Source organism: Lissotriton vulgaris, chromosome 11 (genome assembly GCF_964263255.1).
Source record: "Lissotriton vulgaris chromosome 11, aLisVul1.2, whole genome shotgun sequence".
Lineage (NCBI taxonomy): Eukaryota > Metazoa > Chordata > Amphibia > Caudata > Salamandridae > Lissotriton > Lissotriton vulgaris.
Window position 1 is genome coordinate 6,313,419 of NC_141699.1, and position 26,361 is coordinate 6,339,779.

Genomic DNA, 26,361 nt, shown 5'->3' on the forward strand with positions numbered 1-26,361 from the left:
CAGAACAATGTCATACATTCACCCAGTACAGAGATCTGGGTCTAAATCCATCGTTTTTTTGCACTCCACACCACCCCAGTTCAGACATGGCCATGTGCAAATCAGTCTGACCCTGTGCCTCATTGGAACAGTCCAGCCCGAACTGCCAAGCTATGCCTTCCCTGGACCGGAAACAAGATTCCGGGGACCGGTTTCTGGCATTCCAGCCGTCTTCAGCCCGGCTTTCTTGAATCCAGTGGTGTGGAGAGCATGGGACTCACGTCTGAGTATACCCATCCAACTCGGGGAGACAAATGCAACAAGCATTTGCAAGGCAATAGGTCTCGCATTAGGAAAGTTTGAGCTATTGGTCTTGTAAATTACAATTTTTTTATTTATGTGTTGGTTTTGAAAATAGCTAAATTAATAGCTTTGTCATTTAGAATGCCAATAGTTATAACTTTCGCAAATGTGACACCTATAGCATTCGTAATGCAACATGTTTTGTATTTACGTGACTTAGATGTATTGATATTACAAATAACATTGGCCTTTAATTTTTTTAATAATTAATACTTAAATAAAAGTGATTGTAATTTATAATGGCAATAGCTTAAACTTTTGTAAATAACTTTTGTGAAGATTATGTTCAGTGTATTTCATTGTGACGAAAATCCAAGAACAGAAGTGAAATATTAACATCTTTTTGTGACATTTGTAATAAAGCTTGAAACATTGAGAGAACATATTAGAACCGGTTGTTGTTGAATGGTTGCACAGATTGATGCTGTGATGGCCCTGAGTGATGCTGTGGTGGCGCATAATGATGCTGTGGTGGCGCTGAGTGATGCTGTGGTGGCGCTGAGTGATGCTGTGGTGACGCTGAGTGATGCCGTAGTGGTGCTGAGTGATGCTGTGGTGGTACTGAGTGATGCTGGGGTGGCGCTGAGTGATGCTGGGGTGGCGCGGAGTGATGCTGTGGTGGTGCTGAGTGATGCTGTGGTGGTGCTGAGTGGAGCTGTGGTCTTGCTGAGTGATGCTGAGTGATGCTGTGGTGATGCTGAGTGATGCTGTGGTGGTGCTGAGTGATGCTGGGGTAGCGCTGAGTGATGCTGGGGTGGCGCTGAGGGATGCTGTGGTGGTGCTGTGGTGTTGCTGAGTGGTGCTGTGGACTTGCTGAGTGGTGCTGAGTGGTGCTGAGTGATGCTGTGGTGGTGCTGAGTGGTGCTGTGGTGGTGCTGAGTGATAATGTAGTGGTGCTGAGTGATGCTGTGGTGGTGCTGAGTGGTGCTGTGATAGTGCTGAGTGATGCTGTGGTGGTGCTGAGTGATGCTGTGGTGGTGCTGAGTGGTGCTGTGTGATAATGTGGGGGTACTGAGTGGTGCTGTGGTGGTGCTGAGTGGTGCTGTGGTGGTGCTGAGTGGTGCTGTGGTGGTGCTGAGTGATGCTGTGGTGGTGCTGAGTGATGCTGTGGTGATGCTGAGTGATGCTGTGGTGGTGCTGTGGTGGTGCTGAGTGATAATGTGGTGGTGCTGAGTGATGCTGTGGTGATGCTGTGGTGGTGCTGAGTTGCACTGAGTGGTGCTGTGGTGGTGCTGAGTGATGCTGGGGTGGCGTAGAGTGGTGCTGTTGTGGTGCTGTTGTGATGCTGTGGTGGTGCTGTGGTGTTGCTGAGTGGTGCTGTGGACTTGCTGAGTGGTGCTGTGGTGGTGCTGAGTGGTGCCTAGTGAAGCTGTGGTGGTGCTGAGTGATGCTGTGGTGGCACTGAGTGGTGCTGTGGTGGTGCTGAGTGATGCTGTGGTGGTGCTGAGTGATGCTGTGGTGGTGCTGAGTGATAATGTGGTGGTGCTGAGTGATGCTGTGGTAGCGCGGAGTGATGCTGTGGTGTCAGTTATAAGCGAAAGTGCAGTTTTTCAACAAAAAGCAGGGCTAAGACTGATTTCCACATGGCTAGGTTTAAACTGGAATGGCGTGGGGAGAGAAAAAACGATGGTTTAGACCCAGATCTCTGAGAGGGTGTGAATGATTGACATCGTTCAGCATTCTGTCCATCAATTGTTCTTTTTGCACCTATTCCTCTGCACGTCATTAGCAGGGGTAGCAAGCGCTATTTAAATGCAATTACAACACAATCCAATGAGTGTTCTGAAACACCTTTGTATATCCTTTCATTATCCACACACTAGTGAAGGAGGGACTGCTTGAATCACAGTACAAGTTCTCGGTGGCTTGGTGATCTTTGAGAAATGACACATTATCTTGTAGCCCAGAGTGCACTGCTGCATCAAGGCTTCAGCTCTTAAAGGAACACAGTGATTCAACCTCTGGGGGTGTCCCAAGTGGAATCTCAGTGAATTGTGTTGTTTGATAATGGTGTTGAATGCCCCAGAGATTACCAACCTTGCTCGCAGCACTGCTGTGCCTCCCTACTGTAACAATGAACCAAGATAATCAAACAGACACGGGAAGCTTGGTTGCAGTGTCAAGACTGGCACTCCACTGGAACCAATCAGTGAAGGCAAAGGGGGCAGTGCGTGCAGGGACCTGGTGAAATTCTGCTGCTCTTTGTTCACCTTGACATAAGTGCGTCCCAGCCATATAGAAGTGGATCGCAGGGGACAGGCAACCAAGGCCAGAGTTCTATGTTCTGAATTTCCAGCTGTCCTGGACAGCTTATCACAACTGAACAATATTCTTTTTCGCTGACAAACACACCTGTTTCTAGTATCCAAATAGTACCTTCAAAACGGGGTCTCCCAGAGTAATTCTACTAGGGTCGGTCTTGTGCTGGATTTTAAGGATACCCAAATATGATCTAGAAAAAACATATCTCAGTGGCAGTAATTTGCAAGGCCTTTGGTTAGTCTAAATGTTTGTAATAGATCAGACCATCTTGGGCGTATGATTTATCTCCTTATATTAAAACAAATGACATTTTTACGCAATGAAAATTGAGAACTTGTGCTTTATAGGCTACAATAAAAATGTAAGTATTATAAAAAAAGTTTTAATTAGTCAACACTTAGAATGTTACCTTTCTCTGCTAGGTAGCCTTGGAGGAGGAGATGTTTTTGTTTTGCGATGGAGTCAGCTCCATTGCTAAAAGCATGTGGCTGTTGTGGAGGGAGTAAACTCCATACTTCCCATGAACCTTCACTGCCCGCAAAGTTTGCCGAGGCAGAGAACCGCCTCAGGATCCAGCATGAGGCACCATTCCCCTACATGCATTTAACAAGATGGAGCGGTTTTTCGTCACTCATTTGCTTTTTTACACATCTTAACAATGTAGGGCAAAGATTTCACCTAATTAATCTCATTTTAACACTTTAAATCAGCATCTGAGAGGTCACCTGCTTCTGAAGCGGGATAAAGGACTTGGCATTGCGGGGCAACACAAATGAAGCATTTTTAGTAACTTGTGATCCATTTGCGCACGGAACTATTTTGTTTTAGTAAACATCTGCAAATTGCGCAGAAGATGATGGATTATACGGTAAGTGTGGCACATCCATAATTATATGGAAAACTTCAGGCCACAGAATTGCATAATTCCACTGGCCCTGCCCGCAGCATATGGCATCGCCCTGCTGGTTTGTTAATTACCAGGCAGGGACTGAGTGTGGATTATAGAGACTACCTCAAACGACATATGTTGATTACTGCTCACAGTTGGCTCACTGGCCAGGGGGTGGGGGCGTTCCATGGTTGAGGAGTGGGTGGGCTGAAGGGTAGTCCAGACAGTAAGCCAATTAATGATGAGATAAACTCAAAGGCGGAAACACAAAGGGAACCTGATCAAAGCTGAAAGCACTTAAGAGCACAGGCCGGAGCCCAAACAGGATAAGAGAACTGGCCACACAGCACAATGTAGAACTTCCCAGCCCAAGCCCCTGCCTCCCTCCCCCATAAAACGCTATTTTTAAAAGCCCTCTGCGCTGAATGTATAAAATGTGGGGATAGCGTCTGGCACACATAGCCATTTGACCAAGGGCGGTATTCTGAGTTCCATTATCAACACTGCAGTGAGGTGGCTCTGGCAAAGGCCTCCTTAGCTCACTGAGAAGACCAGCGAGTTCATAAAGCGCTGGTAACCTTGTTATTGTGGTGACTAATTTGTGCTGCAGTTTGAGCGACCCGCCCCTGTCCCCACATCAAAGACTTAATTACAGAGATTCCAGATAACAAGCTAACAAAAAAAAAGACGCTTCATGATACCAGGGGACGCTGGTGTGTTTTATTGTTAATACTATACACACAAAACATCACAGCACGACCCTTTATTTATTCCACTTGGGTCAGTGAAGAGGGCATTTTGTTGCTAAATTCCTTGAAATGAACCCTTCCATGCTTCAAGAGAGCAACCACCTCAGTGTCTTCCCAACAGAAGAAGAGGCATAGGTTCACCTGTTCCAGGTGCTTAACACTGGCACTCCTAGCAGCATGCAGGGTGGCATGTCTGCACTAGAGTGCCCTTTATGCACATAGTGCTTCCATCACTAGCCCCTCCGTCATGTTTGCTTTTGCAACAGACACACAGTTTGCATCTCAGAAAACAGACCACACTTATTTGTTGGGAAAAACTGCTGCAAGCATATTCAAAATGTCTTTATGCAATACACAGGTAGGATTAATTTACAGGCGAACCGGATGTTCAGCGCTGTTAACACTAACCGCTGACACCCGTCCTAAAACCAATATCGCGCCACCGGGAATCACAGCGATGTAGTATTTGCCATCCGGTGCTTTGCATTTCGCATTGGTGCTGAGGCCCATGCAGTTTTAGAGCTGCAGCTGCCATGCCGCCATGGAGCAAATTTAGGGCAACAAGTAGCTGTCAGTATACGAACTGTCCCTTGTGGGATAATGCGGTTGCTATCACATTATTCTCATGGCCCTGTGGCCTGAGGATATGATTGTTTGCTCTCCTCTCTCCATCTTTTTGGGGCATTATTCACTTTTTAGGTCGAGCCTTTACCATTCCGCAGGAATGGGAAATGGGGAGAATTCAAGTCGGCTATTTTCTCGTCAAACCAAAGGCCTTTCAGCCGCGGTTTTCTTGCAGTGCCCGTGAACCACGTGATAACATGCACGCGCATTCAGGGCCAGCCAGCCCAGCACATCAAAGGGCTTCTCCTCCCAGCCCAGCACATCAAAGGGCTTCTCCTCCCCTAATTATTCATGGCCGGCCGCAGGCCGGCCGTACTTTCAGTTTCCCCAGAACGGCTAATTAGGGGAGGAGAAGCCCTTTGATGTGCTTCACACCAATGCGCCTCAGTCATTCCTCTTCTTTGTATTTGCTTCCAGACTCCAATCTGCTCATGTGCACAAGACGCTTTACACATTACACTCATCTGCCTGAAGTGGGAGTTTTAAACAAGCAAAGCTGGTCCTTCTGTACTTGCAGTTTCACTTCTAATGTGTGTTGTTATTTATCATGATTTTTAGCTGAGGTGTATCACGCTTGTTCATGAGTTTGATCTCTTCATACTGTCAAATGTTTTCTAAGTTGTTTTTGATTGTCTTACCACTGGAGGTCTCCCTGTGCTACATTTAGCCTCTGACACATGCAACGCCACTCAACCACGCAACGCCACTCAACCACGCAACGCCACGCAACTACGCAACGCCACGCAACTACGCAACGCCACGCAACTACGCAACGCCACGCAACTACGCAACGCCACTCAACTACGCAACGCCGCTCAACTACGCAACGCCGCTCAACTACGCAACGCCGCTCAACTACGCAACACCGCGCAACTACGCAACGCCGCAATGCCACGCAACTACGCAACGCCACGCAACAACGCAACGCCACTCACACATGCAACGCCACTCAACTACGCAACGCCACTCAACTACACAACGCCACTCAACTACACAACGCCACTCAACTACGCAACGCCACTCAACTACGCAACGCCACTCAACTACGCAACGCCACTCAACTACGCAACGCCACTCAACTACGCAACGCTGCGCAACTACGCAACGCCACTCAACTACGCAACGCCACTCAACTACGCAACGCCACTCAACTACGCAACGCCGCTCAACTATGCAACGCCGCTCAACTACGCAACGCCGCGCAACTACGCAACGCCGCGCAACTACGCAACGCCACGCAACTACGCAACGCCACGCAACTACGCAACGCCACTCACACATGCAACGCCACGCAACTACGCAACGCCACGCAACTACGCAACGCCACGCAACTACGCAACGCCACGCAACTACGCAACGCAACAACGCAACGCCACGCAACAACGCAACGCCACTCAACTACGCAACGCCACTCAACTACGCAACGCCACTCAACTACGCAACGCCACTCAACTACGCAACGCCACTCAACTACGCAACGCCACGCAACTACGCTACGCCGCAACGCCACGCAACTACGCAACGCCACGCAACTACGCAACGCCACGCAACTACGCAACGCCACGCAACTACGCAACGCCACTCACACATGCAACGCCACGCAACTACGCAACGCCACGCAACTACGCAACGCCACGCAACTACGCAACGCCACTCAACTACGCAACGCCACTCAACTACGCAACGCCACTCAACTACGCAACGCCACTCAACTACGCAACGCCACTCAACTACGCAACGCCGCTCAACTACGCCACGCCGCTCAACTACGCAACGCCGCTCAACTACGCAACGCCACTCAACTACGCCACGCCACTCAACTACGCCACGCCGCTCAACTACGCAATGCCGCTCAACTACGCAACGCCGCAATGCCACGCAACTACGCAACGCCACGCAACAACGCAACGCCACTCACACATGCAACACCACTCAACTACGCAACGCCGCTCAACTACGCAACGCCGCTCAACTACGCAACGCCGCTCAACTACGCAACGCCGCTCAACTACGCAACGCCGCTCAACTACGCAACGCCGCTCAACTACGCAACGCCGCTCAACTACGCAATGCCACGCAACTACGCAACGCCACGCAACAACGCAACGCCACTCACACATGCAACGCCACTCACACATGCAACGCCACTCACACATGCAACGCCACTCACACATGCAACGCCGCTCACACATGCAACGCCGCTCACACATGCAACGCCGCTCACACATGCAACGCCGCTCACACATGCAACGCCGCTCACACATGCAACGCCGCTCAACTACGCAACGCCGCTCAACTACGCAACGCCGCTCAACTACGCAACGCCGCTCAACCACGCAACGCCGCTCAACTACGCAACGCCGCTCAACTACGCAACGCCGCTCAACTACGCAACGCCACGCAACAACGCCACTCACACATGCAACGCCACTCACACATGCAACGCCACTCACACATGCAACGCCACTCAACTACGCAACGCCACTCAACTACGCAACGCCACTCAACTACGCAACGCCACTCAACTACGCAACGCCACGCAACTACGCAACGCCACGCAACTACGCAACGCCACGCAACTACGCAACGCCACGCAACTACGCAACGCCACGCAACTACGCAACGCCACACAACTACGCAACGCCACACAACTACGCAACGCCACGCAACTACGCAACGCCACGCAACTACGCAACGCCACGCAACTACGCAACGCCACACAACTACGCAACGCCACACAACTACGCAACGCCACGCAACTATGCAACGCCACGCAACTACGCAACGCCGCGCAACTACACAACGCCGCGCAACTACACGCAACGCCGCTCAACTACGCAACGCCGCTCAACTACGCAACGCCGCGCAACTACGCAACGCCATGCAACTACGCAATGCCGCGCAACTACGCAACGCCGCGCAACTACGCAACGCCACTCAACTACGCAACGCCACTCAACTACGCAACGCCACTCAACTACGCAACGCCACTCAACTACGCAACGCCACTCAACTACGCAACGCCACTCAACTACGCAACGCCACTCAACTACGCAACGCCACTCACACATGCAACGCCACTCACACACGCAACGCCACTCACACACGCAACGCCACTCACACACGCAACGCCACTCACACACGCAACGCCACTCACACACGCAACGCCACTCACACACGCAACGCCACTCACACACACAACGCCACTCACACACACAACGCCACTCACACACACAACGCCACTCACACACGAAAAACCACTCACGTTGCCAATAGGTCTCGCAGTACGACAGTTGGAGCCATTACAATTGCAAATAACAATGCCTTTCACTTTGGTTATCATTTTAAATACATAAAGGGCTTTGTCATTTACAAAACCAATAGCTCCAACTTTCCTACTGCGAGACCTATTGGCAACGCCAGTGCTTGTTGCAATAGGCACACCCAGTAACTCCTTTTGAGATGCTGTAGAGTGTAGAGCAACCGATTATTCTTGCTTCGCACTCCAGTGCATGCCTGGTGGGTGGGTGGTTCTTCCTCTGCTGCTGTCAACGAAAAGAGGGAGAGAAAGAGTGCAAGCCCATCTAAATAAAACCCAACCTGGGCTGAACATGACATCACCCGCCCTGGTTCAGGAACTGAGGTCTCGAGCTGGCAGTAGCTAACTTGTTTAGCCAGGTGGCCACTGAAAGATACTATTCACCAGGCAATGGGGAAGCAATAAGGAGCGGTCACCTTTAATGTCCCCCTGTAGGTGGCGTGGCCATCCACCTTTCCTTCGTCGTCTAGAACAAAATAAACAGTGTACAGATTTCGATTAGACTAAAATGTATTTAACAATGCAAAAAGAATTAACTTGCCATGTTTCTATGTGCATAAAAGTTTGCAGGCGAAGGTAAACTGGGAAGATTTATGCTCAGAGAAAGAATGCTTTACAAAAGAAAAGGGAGCGTTCACCCAAAATGAGCAGAAAACCAAGGGGAAACAAGCTCTTGGCATTGCTGTGGGGAGGGGAGGAGAAATGCGAGACACGGCCTGGCGGCCATGTGAACTGTGAAATCCGGCCTTTAGTTTGAGAACCTATTTTGGTCACTTAAATTCGAGCCTATCCATTCCTGCGGAATGGGACAGGCTCGACCTAAAAACCACAGTTGATGGACAGAATGCAGAACAATGTCATACATTCACCCCAGTACAGAGATCTGGGCCTAAATCCATCGTTTTTTTGCACTCCACACCACCCCAGTTCAGACATGGCCATGTGCAAATCAGTCTGACCCTGTGCCTCATGGGATTCATGCGGCTGCAGGTAACTCCGAGGGGAGGGGGCCGGCGGCCCGCCCCCACCTAGCTACGCCACTGCCATCAGAAACTCTTTTGCGAACTCGAGCCTGGGTTCTCAAACACGGCGGGCGACAACCGGAGCTGCCGTCTTTGGATTGGAAGACGTCACCTGCAGGTGACACCCTCGTCTGTGGCACGTGCTCAGCCCACTGATCTAGCGTCATTCACAGAGCTCTGGGGTTTGGCCAGATGCGTAGCACCTCTTTGTACCCCAGTCTGTAGTGGGGTGCATCAGTGAAGTATATACCGTTTGTATTGCGTATCTAAAACACGAGCTAAGATTTCTACAGCGCATCGTTCACAGCTCATCAACCACAGAAGGATGAAATGCCGAGTCACTTTGTGCATTTATGTCCAGACTGTAGGGACTGCTCCACCCCCTCCTGGAGTGTCTTACCTCACATTTATCACGTTGGGTGTATCCGCCCTGGGGGGTACCAGTGCATTCTCCACAGCAGGTGAAGGTGATTTTTAGTCCTTAGTGGGATGTTTCAGGAGTGATGCTCAGGGTAAGATGCAAGCAGATTTACTATCAACACGTTAGATCCCTGCACAAGAACAACCCCATCCAAGTGTGAAAGAAGGTGGCCACCGCTATTCGGTAGCTCCACCGCTAGATGGCGCCAATTCAAACCCATTTCCCAGATTAGCAGAGCCCTGGCCGTCTATTTTACAGCCCTGGGCGCGGAGGACCTGGTCACCGCTCTCCTAATGCACCTTAATCCCCCGGCATGCTTTTCACCCGGGAGCCACAGGAGTCTGTGACAGGCGTGACCCCATCTCTTCTTTCTGGAGCTTGTTGGAGGAAGAAAAAAAACGGTGCACGTTAGAAATATCACTCTTTATTGAACCACAACGGGTTTAATAAATATTGCAGTTTAATGTCTCGGCCAGCGGTCCTCGAGCCTGCGCCGCCCATGCTCTGGGTTTACGCGCAGACCGTCATGAACTGGCCGGCGTGAGCTGCAGCCGAGAACATGTGCCCACTCACTCACACATCCATCCATGTATCCATCCAAAGAGCACATCCACCCATCCTGCACATGTCTCGGCGCCGCTCTAGCTGGGAAAAGTCACCCCTGTGAAGCACGCTCGAGATCTGGGCAGAGAGGAGGGGTCGCCTCGGGCCTTCCCCCTGCGAGGAGCTCGCTGGCTTCCAAACACATCTGCAGAGGAAAACACGCGAGTGTGCAGGGACGCCGAAATGTCAGCCTATATTTAGCAGCAAGCAAAGGGCAGTGTTTGTGCCAAACCCACCAGAACCTTTCAGGAGAGCCACCCCCCCCCCCAGCCTGGACCGGTTGTGAAGGGACAGGACAAGGGTGTTTCTCACAAACGCCGGAAGGCAGGGTGGAATAAACTCGCCAGGCGCTACCTTTGATAGGGACCCAGGCCGGGGCTGGCCCCCGTTGCAGAACAGATGGAAGAGTTCGCAGCGGAGGCGTGTGCACGGACAGAAGGCCGTGTTAATGTGTCGTGTCAACGCCGCGGTGATGCAGCCGGGGCCAGGGGACATGTGTGCATGCCTGGAAGGGCTGGGACCGGGTCCATGGAAAGAAGTGACCTGGCCTCACCTCGAGAGGGACCCGCACCAGCCACGCCCCCCCCGCCCCTCTGAAACTCGCCTGAATGGTGTGCAGATCTGAGGGTTGGGGGGCAGTAGGGGGAGGCTACAGAAGATGCGCAGGGCACCACCCAGTCACCCACCAGCCTCAGCGAGGGAGGGTGCCCTGGGCAGCAGGGAGCCAGTGGGTGCAACGGGCCTCGCCGACATGTGCGATCTTCAAAGGGCCCAAAAGCATTACAGGGGTGCTGGGGACCGTGTCCTCAAGGACATGAAGCAAAGGTGGGGTTTGCCTGGATTTTCAAACACCCTCGAGAGCTGTGATTTCCTGCTGCTTGGACACAATCCCCCCCCCCCCCTCCCCTCCCCCCTCCCCTCACTTGGTCCCTGGATACCCTTATGACTGACAGGTATTAGTTACAACTGTCTTCTTGGGATCACGGTTCAATGTACATGTCCTGGCTCACCCTTTTGGCATAGATGCAGCAGTTGCAACTCTCTTGTTGGGATCAGCGGTTGTATCTACAAGTCCCTGTCCACCTGTCTGACACACTGGCATTAGTAACAACTCTCTTGTTGGGATCAGCGGTTGTATCTACAAGTCCCTGTCCACCTGTCTGACAGACTGGAATTAGTAACAACTCTCTTGTTGGGAACAGTGGTTGTGTCTACAAGTCCCTGTCCACCTGTCTGACACACTGGCATTAGTAACAACTCTCTTGTTGGGATCAGCGGTTGTATCTACAAGTCCCTGTCCACCTGTCTGACAGACTGGAATTAGTAACAACTCTCTTGTTGGGAACAGTGGTTGTGTCTACAAGTCCTGGTTCCCTATTTTGCTAGCAGGCAGTAGTTACTTGCTGCTATCTGCGACTGCAACTACAAACCGAGGTTCAGCTGCCTGACGCCCTGGTAGAACTTACAACTTTCTCTTTAGGATACAGAGACTTGGCTTCAAGTCCCAAGAAGGCCTTTTTGTCACCCTGTAGATCCTTGGTAAAGGATCATAGGCAGTGCTTAGAAACCCCTCCCAAGTTAGCACAAGGCGCTATAAAAAACGGCCATCCATGTATTCAATTGATCTGTCATCTATCCTAATCCATTACACAACACACATACGTCCATCCCCCCCAAGGGTGGTAACAGGGGTCGCGTCACATGACCACTCAACATGTCCTTCTACCCCGTCCCACCGAGCGCAGAGTTACCGTAAGCCACTCTCCGCAGGGTGGGCTGGCAGCCATTTCAGTCGCATGAGACACTTCCTCAGGATGTCCTCAGCTATTTCTGATAGTACCAGAGGGAATCCCAGGCCTTTGATGAGGACCTGAGAATCTGAAAACATGGTCACCAATGTCCACAGAAGTGGGCATATGTCCAAGGGTATTTTCAGCTTCAAATGATTCCTTTCGTAGGCGCGGCGTGCTCGCGTGAGTAGGCCAGATGTTGTGTCCAGAGTGGAACTGGACACTCATAGCAAGCCTTCCTTTCCGGGACCCCCATATCCGTTCCATGACATCCTGCTTTCAAGAAGTGACATCTTCTCAGTGGGGATGTCCTGTGCAAGTTCAGCTCAATCAGGGCTAATACTGTGCAAACATCTGAGTCTGCGGCACCTTCTGAAGCACAGGGATGCTGAGAGCCCTGGCCAAGGTCACATGGTGAGTCAGTGGCACAGCAGGACCTGCACTAAGATCACCCATCTTCAAGCCCAGCATTGTAATCAACAGCCCATCCTTTGAACCCAGACGTCTGTGTCTAAAGAAGCGAAAGTGTAGGTAAGAAAGGCTGAAAGGAGGCGGGGAGAACGGGTGCTTTGATGGACCGCCAGAGCCACAGCGCTCACTGATCCAATAGTAAAGATGGCGTCGGAAAGGAGACCCCATTGGAGCAGCACCATCCGAAAATTGATGGTCTATAATGCAGTTCAAAATTCTGTGCCCCCCAAGTCCTGTCTTGAAGCCCCTCAACCTCCTCCATCATTCACCCTACCAACACAAAGTGAATAAGCAGCGACCCTTGACCATGGCCATCACGGCTCCGCTGATGGACCGGCGTCCCCAGTTGCACCACTCCTTGCAATCGAAATCCTAGGACCATTTGCCAACTCGGACCCACTGGCCAGAGCTATCCAGATCCCCTGTGCGGCGCGGTGCCAGTATCCCCACCCTCACCCTCAGCGGTGTCACACCAACATTCTCACGACAAGCTGTGGAGATGCCCACACCTCGAATAGCATCTAGATCCTCTGGAAGGAAAGTTTCTCAACACAACATGTCACCCTGGACCAGCGATAACAAACTTGTAGAGATAATCCGGGGTGAAAGTTCATACAACACACTTAAGGACTTCTACGAGAATCATCTCACAGCTGGAGTCAGATGGCAATCAAACCCCTGTACCTGAAACCGGTGATTGACCAACTATTAAAAGAGCATGAAAGCACCCAGCTACAGACCGCTGTTTGGAACTCTCATCTTAAAGGGGCATGCCACCAGCTCAAACTGGTGTCTCCAGCTGCAGATAGTACATTGATACTACTACTCTCGGAGTTTAAAGGCCAGAACACGTGATGTTACCAACTTCCCGTTCGCTCCTGTATCCATGACGCCAGTACCCTCTGATACGCCTCTACAGTGGAGGCCAGATGAGGCCCTGATCTGCCTGGAGAAGATGGAGCTTCCCAACAAGGGGTGTCTCTAAAGGCCAGGTGGACTACCCCAGACCTACTGACACTTCACAGAATGCCATGTCTGTTGTGACGCCCCCAGATATCGCCATTGGCCAGCCCACCACAGGTCTGGAACCCATGAGGCAGCGTCCATTTTGTGCTCAGTCTTCTCACTTTGACTCCATTTCTGCTGCTGGTGGTGGTGTACATACCACCTTCCTAGACATTTTTACTGTTTGCACTGGTCTCCTGGGGCACTTCCTTTGGCATTTGTGAAAAGGTAATGAGTCAGATACAGCTCAAAAGGGGGGATTGGAGAGATCCCTTTATGAGGTCTGTCAACAAAGGGGCTAAAAGTTCAAAAGGTTGACGTGTGAGCGGTCACCCACATGATGTGGCCCGTAAAGATAGGTGTTGGGGTATGAGGCTGTGAGAATGTGGCGACAAAGGTGGCACTACAGGCTACCCCTGCTCTCTGGACCAGTCCCTAGGTGCTTCTTCAGCAGGGGGATGCTTAACCTCAGCAGCCGGTGACAGTGGCGTCCAGGCCCGAGCGCTTGGTGATGCGCAGCTTGGTCACCTCCTCCGCCGTGGTAGGGTGGATGCCCACCGTCTTCAGTAGTTGTCCATACGTCGCGCCGCACCTACAACGTACAAAGATAAAGACAAAATGAAAACACTCATTAACAAAATAACTTACGGTGGAGGGGTTACTGCCCAGACAAGGGGTGTGATATGAACTGAGGCCGGTCTGTTTGGGAGCAGCTCAATCATCAAGCATTGGCTAAACAAATTCCATTATTGATCGGACCACTGGGGAAGTCTCTGGAAATACCTCGTACGACTACTCAGCCTTCTTGGGTGGGTGCAATAATAACCCAAGACCCTCCCTGAGCGCTAACATGTTTGAGCTTGCATATGTGGATTTAATTGCATATTCGTTTTCACTGATTTTGCACTGCGTATCTTGTTTAATTTTACTGTGCGGTGCTCTGTTAGCTAACTGACAGAGTTAATGCTGACTTGGAAATTAATATGTATCAGTGACAAAGTCATTGTGAGTGGATGTACGCCATGATACGCAAATTGCTGTACAATATAATGAGTGATTACGTCTTTGTGGGCGAGTGGCTAGAAGTCACTATGTGTGATTGGCTAGAATGATTGCAGGAAAAGACCTGATTTTCATAGTCCTTCAGTGGCTACAGATAACTGTCTATAGGGCCTAGAGGTCACTAGGTGTGCGCAGCTTTTGTCATCTTGTGAGAGTGGCTGTATGCCATCTTGTGTGAGTAGCAGTGTCATCTGATGTCTGTGAATTGCTATATGCCATCCTGTATGAGTGGCTGTGCACCATCTTGTGTGAGCAGCATGTGTGAGTGGCTACATTCCATCTTGTGTTAGTGGCTATACACTGTCTTGTGTGAGTGGCTATACACCATCTTGTGGGAGTAGCTATACACCATTTTGTGCGAGTGGCTAATCAACACTGTGTGTGAGTGGCTATAAATCATCTGTGCAAGTGGCTATATGCCATCTTGTGAGAGTGGCTATATATATATCATCTTGTGTGAGTGTGTATATACTATCTGGTGTGAGTGGCTATACACCATCTTGTGTGAGCGGCTATACACCATCATGTGCGAGTGTGTGTATATACCATCTTGTATAACTCGCTATCTACCATCTTCTATGAGTTGCTGTGTCATCTGATGTCTGTGAATTGCTATATGCCATCTGTGTGAGTGGCTATGTGACATCTTGTGTGAGTGGCTATACACCAACTTGTGTGAATGGCTATATATCAATTTGTGTGAGTGGCTATATGTCATGTTGTGTGAATGGCTTTATGCCATCTTGTGTGAGTGGATATATAGGTCATCTTGTGTGAGTGGATATATATGTCATCTTGTGTGAATGGCTTTAGGTCATCTTGTGTGAGTGGCTATGTCATCTTATGTGAGTGGATATATATGTCATCTTATGTGAGTGGCTATGTCATCTTGTGTGAATGGCTTTATGTCATCTTGTGTGAGTGGCTATGTCATCTTGTGTGAATGGCTTTATGTCATCTTGTGTGAATGGCTTTATGTAATCTTGTGTGAGTGGCTTTATGCGATCTTGTGTGAGTGGCTTTATGTCATCTTGTGTGAGTGGATATATATGTCATCTTGTGTGAGTGGATATATATGTCATCTTGTGTGAGTGGTTATATATGTCATCTTGTGTGAATGGCTTTATGTCATCTTGTATGAGTGGCTATATGTCATCTTGTGTGAGTGGCTATATGTCATCTTGTGTGAACGGCTACAATAGCTATATGCCATCTCTGTGAACGGCTATAATGGCTTTGCGCCATCTTGTGCGAGTGGCTATACACCATTTTGGGCACCATCTTGTGCGAGTGGCTGTACACCATCTTGTGGGAGTGGCTATACACCATCTTGTGGGAGTGGCTATACACCATCTTGTGGGAGTGGCTATACACCATCTTGTGGGAGTGGCTATACACCGTCTTACGGGAGTGGCTATACACCGTCTTGCGGGAGTGGCTATACACCATCTTGTGCGAGTTGCTATACACCACCTTGTGTGAGTGGTTATACACCACCTTGTGTGAGTGGCTACACACCATTTTGTGCGAGTGGCTATGCACCACTGTGTGTGAGTGGCTATAAATCATCAGTGCAAGTGGCTATATGCTATCTTGTGCGAGTGGCTTTACACCATCTTGTGTGAGTGGCAATATACCATCTTGTGTGAATAGCTATATACCATCTTGTGTGAATAGCTATATACCATCTTGTGTGAATAGCTTTATACCATCTTGTGTGAATAGCTTTCTACCATCTTGTGTGAGTGGCTATATACTATCTTGTGTGAGTGGCTATATACCATTTGTGTGAGTGGCTATATACCATTTGTGTGAGTGGCTATATACCATTTGTGTGAGCGCCTATTTGCCATCTTCTATGAGTGGCTATGCTCCACCTTGTGCGAGTGGCTAATCCACCATAGAGGGCTTGCTTGTGTTTATCACTTGTTAAACCCTATTTAAGGTACAAGTTCGCGCCCAATCAATCTCGCAGCTCACTAGCCACCACTGGAGGTGAACTGACATTCCACGGATCACAAAAGGTGATCAAGCGGGGAGCTGGGCTTAGAACCAGGAGCTCGACAGCTCCACAGTTGCAAGCCTGGCCACTCGATCATATCATCCGCGCTTTCCTAGGCGCTAAGAGCGGATAACTGAGACCTGTACCCAGTGTTCAGGCCTGCCATCTGTGGAGCCCTTCAAAACTCATCTGAAGAATAGGGCCAGGCCGGGAGGGTGTGGGCGACTCACTAAACTCAAGGGCAACAAGGGCCACACCCAATGTTCCAACTTTCTCAGGATTCCACTGACTAATCCTTGACAGGTGGCCCCCAAACGTGCCTCCATATTGCTCTGTGATGCGTGGAGTTGTGATAGCAATCAAGGGGCGGGGGAATGTAAACAGCCGCCGAGCTCACAGGACTCGGGGTGTACACGAAGTTCGTTAGGAGCACTCAACATCCAGGCATTTCCTTCCATGCTTGTTTTGGATGAAACTTCAAACCAGCTCTGGCAGGAATGCGCTCTCCGGGCCGGTCCTGCGCGGAGAACAAACACATGCTGGGAGCGGGCGGGTCCGCGGAGCCTCGCGTGACACCCCCTCCACAACTTATGGTTCGCGTATGTCCCTCACACGTAAGCAAGCCACAACACCAAACAGTAACCTGGCGGTGACATGCCCGGCGGGCTGGGAACATGTCCGGGGGGAGCAGGGCTCTCTGTCTTCATCAGGAAACAAGCAATTAATTAATCATACGAGTATTATACAGAGACGACGTGTCTTTGAAAACAAGACTCGGGGCAGCGTGATTGGGAACGGGGACGGACCACATGAATGAGCGCAAGAAAGAGGAGTGCCAAAAAGGAAGAAGAAAGACTGGACGGGGGAGGGGGCATGGTTACCCAAGGAGCTGGGGAACCTACAAAGCACGGAGATGGGTGGCAACGGCACCCTTTGTGATTTGGAACCGGAAGGAAGACGGGTCGAAAGTTCGAAAAATGTGAGGAACTTTTAGTTAGGAACTTTAAGAGAGAAAATTTGATCAAAATTCAAGGGTTGAAAATGCGAAAAAGTAGCGAGCATGTTTACGCACATTTAAACAGTACTATTTTTTTCTATTTAAACATATACAGTTCCCCTCCCCTCCTAACTCTGACTACATTGCTTTACCTTGACCCCCTTAATGTAAGCACTAACCCCTGTCAACCGTACACTGCCCATAAACTACACCCAATACTAATCGTAACCGAGGCGGGATCGCTAGGGCTTCATTGTAACTCTGTCAACGCCTTCCTTCACCAGATGTTCTTGAACAGAGACATTTCACTATCCCTAACTTAAACCCTACCCCGATCTATGAACGTCCCCTACACAAAACCAACACCCCTTAACCACACCTTAACCCTAGCCTACATCTCCTAATCCAAACCCTCACTCCAAGTTAGATCCCCCAACGCAAACCTAAGCGGACATCTACAAACCTTAACCCTAACCCAAGCCTACATCCCCTAACCCAAACCATAACCCAAGTCTACATGCAGAACCCAAACCCTAACCCAAACCCACATCCCAAAACCCAAATTTACATGCCCTAACCCAAGCCTGCATCCCCTAATCCAAACACTAAACCAAGCGTAAATCCCCAAACCCAAACCATAACCCAAGCAAGCCTACATCTCCAAACCAAACCATACCCTAAACTTTATTCCCCAACCCAAACCCCAAACTTACATCCCTTAAAATAAGCCTACATCCCCTCACCCAAGCCTGCATCCCCTCACCCAAACCTACATCCCTTAACCCAAGCCTAGACCCCCTAACCCAAGTCTAAACCCCCTACCAAGCCTACATCCCCTCGCCCAAGCCTAAACCCCGTACCCAAGCCTACATCTCTTAACCCAAGCCTGCGCCCCCTAACCCAAGCCTAAACCCCATAATCTAAGCCTACATCCCCTCGCCCAAGCCTACACCCCCTCACCCAAGCCTGCATCCCCTAACTCAAGCCTACATCCCCTAACTCAGCCTACACCCTTAACCCAAGCCTGCACCCCCTCAACCAAGCCTGGATTACCTCACCCAAGCCTGCACCCCATCACCCAAGCCTGCACCCCACCACCCAAGCCTACATCCCCTCACCCAAGCCTACACCCTTTAACCCAAGCCTACATCCTTTAACCCAAACCTACATCCCCTAACCCAAGCCTACATCCCCTCACCCAAGCCTACATCCCCTCACCCAAGCCTACATCCTATAACCCAAGCCTACATCCCCTCACCCAAACCTGCACCCCCTCCCTCACCAAAGCCTACACCCCCTAACCCAAGCCTACATCCCCTCACCCAAGCCTACATCCCCTCACCCAAACCTGCACCCCCTCACCCAAGCCTACACCCCCTAACCCAAGCCTACATCCCCTCACCCAAGCCTACGTCCCCTCACCCAAACCTGCACCCCCTCACCCAAGCCTACACCCCCTAACCCAAGCCTACATCCCCTCACCCAAGCCTACATCCCCTCACCCAAACCTGCACCCCCTCACCCAAGCCTACACCCCCTAACCCAAGCCTACACCCCCTCACCCAAGCCTACGTCCCCTCACCCAAACCTGCACCCCCTCACCCAAGCCTACACCCCCTAACCCAAGCCTACATCCCCTCACCCAAGCCTACGTCCCCTCATCCAAACATGCACCCCCTCACCCAAGCCTACACCCCTAACCCAAGCCTACATCCCCTCACCCAAGCCTACGTCCCCTCATCCAAACATGCACCCCCTCACCCAAGCCTACACCCCCTAACCCAAGCCTACATCCCCTCACCCAAGCCTACATTACCTCACCCAAGCCTGCACCCCTCACCCAAGTCTACATTACCTCACCCAAGCCTGCACCCCCTCACCCAAGCCTAAACCCCCTAATCCAAGCCTACATCCCCTCGCCCAAGCCTACACCTCTAACTCAAGCCTACACCCCCTAAGCCAAGCCTACACCCCCTAATCCAAGCCTACATCCCCTAACCCAAGCCTACACCCCCTAACCCAAGCCTACATCCCCTCACCCAAACCTGCACCCCCTAACTCAAGCCTAAACCCCTAACCCAAGCCTACACCCCCTAATCCAAGCCTACATCCCCTAATCCAAGCCTACATCCCCTAACCCAAGCCTACACCCCACAATCCAAGCCTACATCCCCTAACCCAAGCCTACACCCCCTAACCCAAGCCTACATCCCCTCACCCAAACCTGCACCCCCTAACTCAAGCCTAAACCCCTAACCCAAGCCTACATCCCCTCACCCAAGCCTACATCCCCTCACCCAAGCCTACATCCCCTCACCCAAGCCTGCATCCCCTCACCCAAGCCTGCATCCCCTCACCCAAGCCTGCACCCCCTAACCAAAGCCTGCACCCCTCACTCAAGTCTGCACCCCCTCACCCAAGCCTACACCCCCTCACTCAAGCCTGCACCCCCTCACCCAAGCCTACATCCCCTCACCCAAGCCTACACCCCCCTCACCCAAGCCTACATCCCCTCACCCAAGCCTACACCCCCTATCCCAAGCCTACACCCCCTCACCCAAGCCTGCACCCCCTAACCAAAGCCTGCACCCCCTCACCCAAGCCTGCACCCCTCACTCAAGCCTGCACCCCCCTCACCCAAGCCTGCATCCCCTCACCCAAGCCTACATCCCCTCACCAAGCCTGCACCCTCTCACCCAAGCCTACACCCCCTCACTCAAGCCTGCACCCCCCTCACCCAAGCCTACATCCCCTCACCCAAGCCTACACCCCCTATCCCAAGCCTATGAAATGAAATGAAATGAATGAAACTTATATAGCGCACGACTTACCCTGGGGCATCTCAGCGCTTGCTTAGGGAACCCGTCCTGGTATTCCCCTGTGAGATAACCCTGGCAGGGTATCCACAAGGTGAAAGCCAGGCATCCCACCGCGAGGGGCCGTTGTGGAGATTAAGCAAGCTATTGACCAGAGTCGCAGAGTGTGAACCCGTGAGTTGAGAAGGCACCGGAGCGAGAATTAACGAGTCCGTGGATTTTTTTTTTTTTAGCCCAAGACCCGCCGAGGCGGGGAATTGAACCCTGGTCCCGGGTCGAACTCAAGCTCCAGGTCTGCCGCCTCTAACCCCTGAGCCACACTTCTCCACTAACACCCCTACACCCCCTAACCCAAGCCTACACCCCCTAACCCAAGCCTACGTCCCCTTACTCAAGCCTACACCCCCTAACCCAAGCCTACATCCCCCCATCCAAACCTGCACCCCCTCACCCAAGCCTACACCCCCTAACCCAAGCCTACATCCCCTCACCCAAGCCTACGTCCCCTCATCCAAACATGCACCCCCTCACCCAAGCCTACACCCCCTAACCCAAGCCTACATCCCCTCACCCAAGCCTACGTCCCCTCATCCAAACATGCACCCCCTCACCCAAGCCTACACCCCCTAACCCAAGCCTACATCCCCTCACCCAAGCCTACATTACCTCACCCAAGCCTGCACCCCTCACCCAAGTCTACATTACCTCACCCAAGCCTGCACCCCCTCACCCAAGCCTAAACCCCCTAATCCAAGCCTACATCCCCTCGCCCAAGCCTACACCCCTAACTCAAGCCTACACCCCCTAAGCCAAGCCTACACCCCCTAATCCAAGCCTACATCCCCTAACCCAAGCCTACACCCCCTAATCCAAGCCTACATCCCCTAACCCAAGCCTACACCCCCTAACCCAAGCCTACATCCCCTCACCCAAACCTGCACCCCCTAACTCAAGCCTAAACCCCTAACCCAAGCCTACACCCCCTAATCCAAGCCTACATCCCCTAATCCAAGCCTACATCCCCTAACCCAAGCCTACACCCCCTAACCCAAGCCTACATCCCCTCACCCAAACCTGCACCCCCTAACTCAAGCCTAAACCCCTAACCCAAGCCTACATCCCCTCACCCAAGCCTGCACCCCCTCACCCAAGCCTACATCCCCCCATCCAAACCTGCACCCCCTCACCCAAGCCTACACCCCCTAACCCAAGCCTACATCCCCTCACCCAAACCTACATTACCTCACCCAAGCCTGCACCCCTCACCCAAGCCTACATTACCTCACCCAAGCCTGCACCCCCTCACCCAAGCCTACATTACCTCACCCAAGCCTGCACCCCTCACCCAAGCCTACATTACCTCACCCAAGCCTGCACCCCCTCACCCAAGCCTGCATCCCCCCACCCAAGCCTGCACCCCCTCACCCAAGCCTGCACCCCTCATCCAAGCCTGCACCCCTCACCCAAGCCTACATTACCTCACCCAAGCCTGCACCCCCTCACCCATGCCTGCACCCCCTCACCCAAGCCTACATCCCCTCACCCAACCTGCACCCCCTCACCCAAGCCTGCACCCCTCATCCAAGCCTGCACCCCTCACACAAGCCTACATTACCTCACCCAAGCCTGCACCCCCTCACACAAGCCTACATTACCTCACCCAAGCCTGCACCCCCTCACTCAAGCCTGCACCCCTCACCCAAGCCTACATTACCTCACCCAAGCCTGCACCCCCTCACCCATGCCTGCACCCCCTCACACAAGCCTACATTACCTCACCCAAGCCTGCACCCCCTCACTCAAGCCTGCACCCCTCACCCAAGCCTACATTACCTCACCCAAGCCTGCACCCCCTCACCCAAGCCTACATTACCTCACCCAAGCATGCACCCCCTCACTCAAGCCTGCACCCCCTCACCCAAGCCTGCACCCCCTCACTCAAGCCTGCACCCCCTCACCCAAGCCTGCACCCCCTCACTCAAGCCTACAAACCATCCCTGGTCTTTGCGTAAGGCTTTCCCCTGTCCTCACCTACTCCTGTTTGTTACCCCAGCCCCACTACTTTGCAGTTAGTTTTCAAAATAGTTTCAATCTATTTAATTGTATTCGGTCTTCAATTTTTCAGATTTTGTTTTTGTCACTTTTTTCTCCCTCTTTACCCTCAAGGGCTCTGTAACTGGCAGTGCATAAAGAGGGGCGGCCACAGCACCCCGGTCTCTCTCAAAGAGGAGGAAGGAGTACAGCGCTGCAAAGAGTTGGGTCAATCCGTACTCCTGAACTGTGTGCAGCAGACGAACACAAACCGTCTGGGAGAGACAACTCGCCTAAGAGCACACTCTCTGAAAGAATGTTTTCAGGTGGGACACTAAGGTTATCTTATCAACTCTGTCAACGCCTTCTTTCATCAGATGTTCAGTGCGCAGGGGCGTTTCACTTACACAAGAGTGAGTGGACCCTGAGTGCAGGCCCTCCGCTCACTGACCTTCTTACACCCTTTGACTCACTCACTTGCCCACTCCCTCCATCCCAACTCTCTTGGCACATACGGGTTGAGTGCAGATCCTGGTTGGCAGGGTTTATTTGATAAACATGAGAAGTCTTGGTGGCATGAGAGGAAGGGCGATGAGAGTGTTGCTGGTGAAGGAACACCAATGTAGGTGAGAGATAAGGGGCAATTGAGAGAGTGGTAGTAGGTAAGCCATGACCAGTAGTGGAGAGCAGCAGAGAGACAAGCAGAGAGGCATAACGAAGGCTCTGTCGGTAAGCCTTCAGCAAGGGTGTAGGGCGAGGAGGCACTAGCAGGGATGGCAGATGAATTCAGTAGATGATGCTGCAGCAATGAAGAACAGACACATAGGTGGCATGGTGGGGGAGCCGGCTACGTGCTTGCAATGAGACCATGTAAATGTAAATGTGTGGTAATTGTATAGCGCACGAATCACCCCTGGGCATCTCGGCGCTTGTACGAATACCGCTGAGAAACCCTTCCTGGCCTTTCCCTGTGCAGTGCCCACTCCGGGCACCCCCAAGGTGAATGCTGGCATCCCAGCGTTGTTGGGGCCGTTGTGGAGATTAAGCAAGCTATTGCCCAGAGTTGCAGAGTGGGACCCATGATTAGACTAGGCACCGAGGCGAGAATTATCAGGTCCGGGGAAATTGAGCCCAAGACCCGCCGAGGCGGGAATTGAACCCTGGTCCCGGGCTAGTCCTCTGCATCAGGGTCTGTCGCTCTAACCATTGAGCCACACTTCTCCACCATAACCACCTTGGAAGGCGGGAGGGTTGGGAACATAAGAATGTGGTGGCTTGAACAAGGCGTGAGCCTGTGGCAGCAGCAGCGGATACCTACGGCCTGATTTAGATCTGGGCAGACGGGTTACTCTATCACAACGGTGACGGCTATCCCGTCTGACGAAATATAAATCCGAGTTATATCCTATGGGGTTTATATTTCAGCGGATGGGTTATCCTTCACCGTTGTGATGGAGCTGTCCGTCTGCCGAGATCTAATTCAAGTCCTAAGTCCCCTTTCAATATGATCCAGTCAGAAGACTTCACAGCAGCGATGCTAACCACATCTCTTACGGCTCGTGTCTGACGTGCCTCTTGACGATCAGCAGGTTGAGTTCACTTGAGATATGGAATGAAGAGAAACTATCAGTTCTTGAAGGCACTGCCTGAGAAAATGACTGGAAGAGTCAGGAAGGCCATTTTGAATATACAACACACAGATTGTACTGGCTGGGAATGAGAGGACCAGGGTGAGGACCAGTGTGAGGACCAGGGTGAGGACAGGGTGAAGACCAGGATGAGGACCTGGATGAGGCCACGGTAAGGACCAGGATGAGGCCAGGGTGAGGACCAGGATACTGTCATGGCAGCAGGTGCCACATGTTGCCTGGTGTTTTTCATGCTGATGGCTTCTTGAAAGACCTGCTAGGCGGGAACAGAGAGAGTCAAGTCTGAGGAAGACCACTGTGATTGGACTGATAGTAGCCAACAAATGCAAAACAGAGAAGACTGAAATGCTCTCTTTTGGGTCCCATGTCCAACGGGTGGGAAGATCTTTGGCCCCTTGCGTTGCCAGCCTTGCCGCCTCCTTCCCTAGTGGTTAAAAACAGAGGGGTGAAGTTGGATAATACCCTGTCTATGAGGGCTCATATCTCTTCAGTGATAGGCCAGAGCAGCTTGAAGCATTAGTCTATCGAGAAATTCCTCCGCCCCTCTGGCTTGCTTTTGGAGGCGAGGAGGGTAGTGATCGATGCCTTGATCATTTGGCGTCTAGACAACGCGAATGTCTTGTATTTAGGGGCTGGGGAAGCTCAGGTGAAGCACCTGCAGGTGGTCCAAAATGTGGCAACCGCGTTACTTCTTCTTCTGCCTAGGCGCTCTTCGACGTCAGAGCCAGTCAAGGCCCTGCATTGGATGCCCATTAAGAAACGGGTTAGATTCAAAGCACTAGAGATGGGTCACAGGGCAGCATTTCTTTCCAGCCCTGATTATTTGGCAGAGAGATCCACACAGTGTGTACCCCCCCCCCCAGCGCGTTGGCCGCTGCATCTGGTTCACTTATGGTTCTCCAATGCTTCAAGAGTCTTCGAAGGGGCGGCAAAGCCTTCTCTTTCCTGGCTGCCAAGGCTTGGGATGAGCTCCATCGAGATCTGTGCTTGATCGCCTCTGAGCTCACTTTCTAGAAAAAACATAAAACCTGTTTTTTTTTCTTGGGGAAGGAGTAGTTTCTGTCCTGTAACTCCAGTTCTGTAGTAGGGGTCTCTCTGTTATAGTCATAATCTAGTGAATAGTCCCGCCCATGTGCGTGGACCCCGGCAATCAAAAATAATCTCTTAAATTGTCAAAAAATGCAGAACTGCAAAGACACTTCAGAGAGAATTTAAAGACAAATAATGCAGCCTATATCCACAGGCTACACTGTCCAGTACTTCAACTAGAAATTCCACCAAAAAAAACACACAAACAGCACAGCCTGCCCAGTTTCCTCCATAGAGAAACTTGCCTCTACCAGTAAAAGCCTCTGGAATGACAGAGAGGAAGACATGGACAGACAAGCCCCATAGGCTGTCATTATGTGGCTTAAATAGGATACTGTGCCTTTAAGAGAACTTTCCAGAACTTCTCCCAGTATCCCAGAATGCACAGCAGGTCCCTTTTACTTTCTGTTCTTTTTGAAGGCGTAACACGCCAGACCTGTAGCATTCCTTACATGAATATCTTTCTCCACCGGGGAGGAGGGCGGGCGCTTATGACTATAACAGAGATACCCCTACTACAGAACTGGAGTTACAGGACAGAAACTACTCCTTCTGTATTAGGGGATCTCTGTGTATAGTCATAATCTAGTGAATAGAATGGCAAGCCCATCCCCACACCAAGTGGCGGTGGAGAATGAGAATTAACACCACTATTGTGCGAACAAATTTCGCAGCGAAGCCTGCCCAACTTGAGCGTCTTTTTCTGGCATCAGTGTCCAGACAGTAATGCTTAGCAAAGGTATGGACCGACTTCCAAGTGGCCGCCTTGCAGATTTCTGCAATTGGAACATTACGGAGCAAAGCTGTCGTGGCAGCTTTGCCCCTGGTGGAATGAGCCTTAGGTGTACCCCCTAAAAGCCCATAGATAACAAGAAATCGCACCGCCTGTTCTAGAGACGGCTCGGTTGACAGGGCAGAGAGCGTGGCCAGGCTTCGGGACAGCAGCAGCAACAACAGCAGCAGTTCCGGAGACCGTTCCAGAAGCGCCAGAAAGGCAGAGGCGGCCAACAGTCGGCACCAGCGACCAAAGGCCCGGCCGGGTCTAGGCCCTGAACGCTTACTTCCCCTGCATCCGTTACCCACTCCGGTGGGGGGAAGCGTCCAATTTTTTCTGGCAGAGTGGAGAAAAATTACTCGGGACAAGTGGGTGCTGAATATTGTTTGCAATGGATACAGTCTTCGGTTCACCAGCCCGCCTCCAGCAATTCCACCGGTCAG

General features: G+C 51.6%; 1 protein-coding gene across 1 annotated transcript in view; it reads right to left on the reverse strand.

Annotated features, from left to right (window-relative positions):
* Positions 1-10,033: 10,033 nt before the first annotated feature.
* Positions 10,034-26,361, reverse strand: part of TXNRD2 (thioredoxin reductase 2) — a 342,307-nt gene continuing 325,979 nt past the window's right edge. Inside the window, exon 14 of the mRNA XM_086942637.1 lies at positions 10,034-14,089. Coding sequence (XP_086798763.1) covers positions 13,960-14,089 — 130 coding nt within the window. The 3' untranslated portion in view covers positions 10,034-13,959. The remainder of the gene's footprint in view (positions 14,090-26,361) is intronic.